A 3,344-nucleotide genomic window follows, 5' to 3' on the forward strand; every position below is an offset into this window, starting at 1 on the left:
CATTAACATTAGCGTACCGCTCTGTCGGCTCGCGCGGACGGGGCACGTTTGCTCCCTTTTTAATGGTTTGTTTGACACGGGGGTTTCCTCCACTGGCCCGGGGGGGGGGGGGGGGGGGCCTTTATGGAGCGCGTCGCGTCGCGAGTGGCTTCCATTTCCTCGTTGGCCTTCTCACTGTCTTGGCGCATCCTTTCGTCATGGCTAGTGCGCCTAACATTAAGTTTCTCCAGGCGAATATGGATCACACTCGCGACGCTACCAAGCTACTGGTCGACTACATGACACGCGAGGGCTTTGCCTTCGCGATTGTGTCCGATCCATATACGCGCGATGACAGTATCCCTCACGTGCCACATTCGCTGACCACCTTTCACGCCCCGGTTGCCCCGCGCGTGGTGCTGTTGGCCCGGGCTCCCGGTTTCGACCTTTTCCCGCTTTACGTGTCGCAGCACGTTGTGGCCGTCGGCTGCGAGAGCGCGGGACAGGCCTTTATCGTCATCGCAACTTATGCGCCGCCTCATCGGCCGATCGACCCCATCCTGGACGAGCTTAATCAATGCTTCTCGCGCTACTCGTCGAGCAACGTCATCCTAGCCGGCGATTTTAACGCGAAGCATGCGCTCTGGGGACCTCCTCCGGGCGATCCGCGTGGCGTACAGCTCGTTCAGTTTGCGTGCGCCAACGACCTTTGCATTCTCAACTCCCCTGACTCCCCCCCAACGTTTGAGACGCCTTATGCACACTCGTGGATAGACGTCACGCTTGCCTCCGTCCCTTTGACGAGGAACGGGTACATGTGGTCGGTGTCGGATGCGGACACGCTATCTGATCATAGGTACCTCGTCTTTTCGTTTTCGGGCACGACATGCGCACCGACTAAGCGCCTCACCAACTTTGCGCGATGTCAAATCCTCGAGTCCCTGCGGCGTTCTGTATGGTTTGCTCATATCGCGCACTGCGAATTTTCATCGGGTCTAGTGCTTGATATGATCGTAAACAAGTTTTACAACTTGTACGACGCTCTCCATAGGGCTAACTTGCGCACGGTGAAGGCGCGTGGCCCCCGTGCGAATGCCTGGTGGACGCCGGAACTGGCTGTCGAACGTTCGAGGGTGCGTGCCTTGCGACGACGGATGCAGGGCACGCGGGACCCTGATCTTCGCGGTGTGTTCCGGCAACAATATGCTCGCGCCTCGGCTATTTATAAACGCAACATCCGAAGTGCCAAGGCGTCGTTCGACAAAACACTCTGTGACGAGCTCACGCGCAAACACCTCTTTGGCCAACCTTTCAAGCTTGCTTTTGATAAACTGCGGCCGGCGACGCATCTCCCGCCACTGGAGGGTGTGGATGGCACTGCCACCTCTTCCGTGCTCGGTTCTGCGGCGCTGCTGTTGCGAACGCACGTCGCCACGGATAATCCGGCTGGTGACAGCGATCTTCACCGGTGTATCCGACGCGTGGTCGGGGCTGCGTATCCCCGTGCCCCTGACGATCTGCCTTTCACGCCAACTGAGATAGAGCACGCGGTGTTCTTGGGCAACCCTCGGGCTGCGCCGGGGCTGGACGGGCTCACCGCCATGTTCATACGAAATCTCTTCCGTCTTCATCCCCATTTCTTCTTTTCAATTTTCAATGCCGCGCTGAAATTGGGTCATTTCCCTTCTCGATGGAAAGCGGGCAAAATTATATTCATCCCAAAACCCGGTCGTCCGCCTAACCAACCTTCCGCATACCGTCCGATTGTTATGAATTCTTTATTCGGCAAAATTCTCGAGCGCCTTCTAAATTCCCGCTTGTACTTTTTACACTCTCGAAAACTTATTCATCCCCGACAATTCGGCTTTACACATGCGCGGAGTGCCCCTCTGGCCCTGTACGCCTTGCGACAACGGTTGTTCGCCCTCAAGGGGAACAGGACCCCCGCGGTGCTAATCTCTCTAGATTTTACCGGGGCGTTTGACAGCGTATGGCATGATGCCGTTCTCTTCTTCTTGAGGAAACATCAGTGCCCCTCCAATGTCTACTTTCTCCTCCAGTCCTTCCTTACGGGCCGTAGTGTTGTTTTTCGCTCCTGTGCGGGGGAGGTGTCGGCTCGACCCACAATAGGCAGCCCTCAGGGCTCGCCTATTAGCCCCCTACTTTGGAATATTATAATTTCCTCTTTACTGGAGCTCCCCTTCCCTGACGGGGTTCATGCACAAGCATATGCGGACGACACCGTCATACTAGTCACCGGCGAGTCGCGACTGCAGCTGCAGGCTGTGGCAGAAGGTGTCCTCACCTTGGTCTGTAATTGGGCAACACAGAACAAGGTCCAAATTAATTCTTCAAAATCTTACTTCGTCTTCTTTAACAACGGGCACATTGGCACATCAAAAAGGCGCCCGTCCATCCGCTTGAACGGGGCCTTCCTACAGCACAAAGACCAAATTAAATTGCTCGGCGTGGTCTTTGACGAAAAACTTAATTTCTTTGCCCATGTAGACTACATTAAAACTAAAGCCGAGATATTGGCAGCCCGCTTACTAAATTTCCTCCGCTTACATCATACGTTAAATTCAGCCATTATTCGCCGGCTGTACAGACAGGTTCTGCTGCCTGCAGTTGCATACGCTTCGCCCGTCTGGTGGCCCGCTTTTCCCAGTGTCCACCTCACCAACCGCGTGCTCTCTGCACAGAGATCACTTCTTATTGCCATTACGGGTGCCTACCACACTACCCGCACGTCAGCGCTCCATATTCTCGCAAATTGCCCCCCTCTCACGGTGGAGCTTGACCGCCTGGCCGCTGAATTCTCCCTCTTTACCCTGCGTCAGGTGACCTACTTTGGCCCCAGCTCCTTTTTTCCGACTCAAATCGAGTACCCTTGCGACCCCTGGTTGGACCATCCACGGGACCGCCTCCGGTCTGCATTCACGCGCCTGTCCCCCGCACAGGCGGAGTCCCTATCGCGTGAACAGGCATATCATATTTATACGGACGGGTCATTTGCTAACGGTGCGGCCGGAGCTGCATTCGTGGTGTTTGACCCGTCCGGTCGTCTTCATCAGGTTCGACGCTTTTGCCTTCTGAACGCCACCGGTGCGTACGCTGCGGAGGCGTGTGCCGTTTCGGAGGCCATGAATTATGCGGCGACTTTGCGTGGCGCCGCTCCAGTCCATGTATACAGTGACTGCTTATCGCTTCTGTCTTCTCTAGCAAGCTTGCGGGGTACAGACGCACGCGTGCGTCTCATAAAACGTGCCCTTCAGGCCCTCGAGGTTGGCGGGCGGCGGGTGTTCCTTCACCATGTTCCGGGACACCGGGGTGTGGTGGGGAATGAGCTGGCTGACGGAGCCGCG

General features: G+C 56.3%; 1 protein-coding gene across 1 annotated transcript; it reads left to right on the forward strand.

Annotated features, from left to right (window-relative positions):
• Positions 1-236: 236 nt before the first annotated feature.
• On the forward strand, positions 237-1,474 carry LOC119434865 (uncharacterized; the record flags this gene model as incomplete). The annotated part of the gene is made up of 1 exon (XM_037701912.1): positions 237-1,474. A coding segment is annotated over exon 1 (1,238 nt), but the record flags the coding sequence as incomplete, so codon positions are not given.
• Between the last annotated feature and the right edge of the window lie 1,870 nt (positions 1,475-3,344).

This window comes from Dermacentor silvarum, unplaced genomic scaffold (genome assembly GCF_013339745.2).
Source record: "Dermacentor silvarum isolate Dsil-2018 unplaced genomic scaffold, BIME_Dsil_1.4 Seq296, whole genome shotgun sequence".
NCBI classification, from domain to species: Eukaryota; Metazoa; Arthropoda; class Arachnida; order Ixodida; family Ixodidae; genus Dermacentor; species Dermacentor silvarum.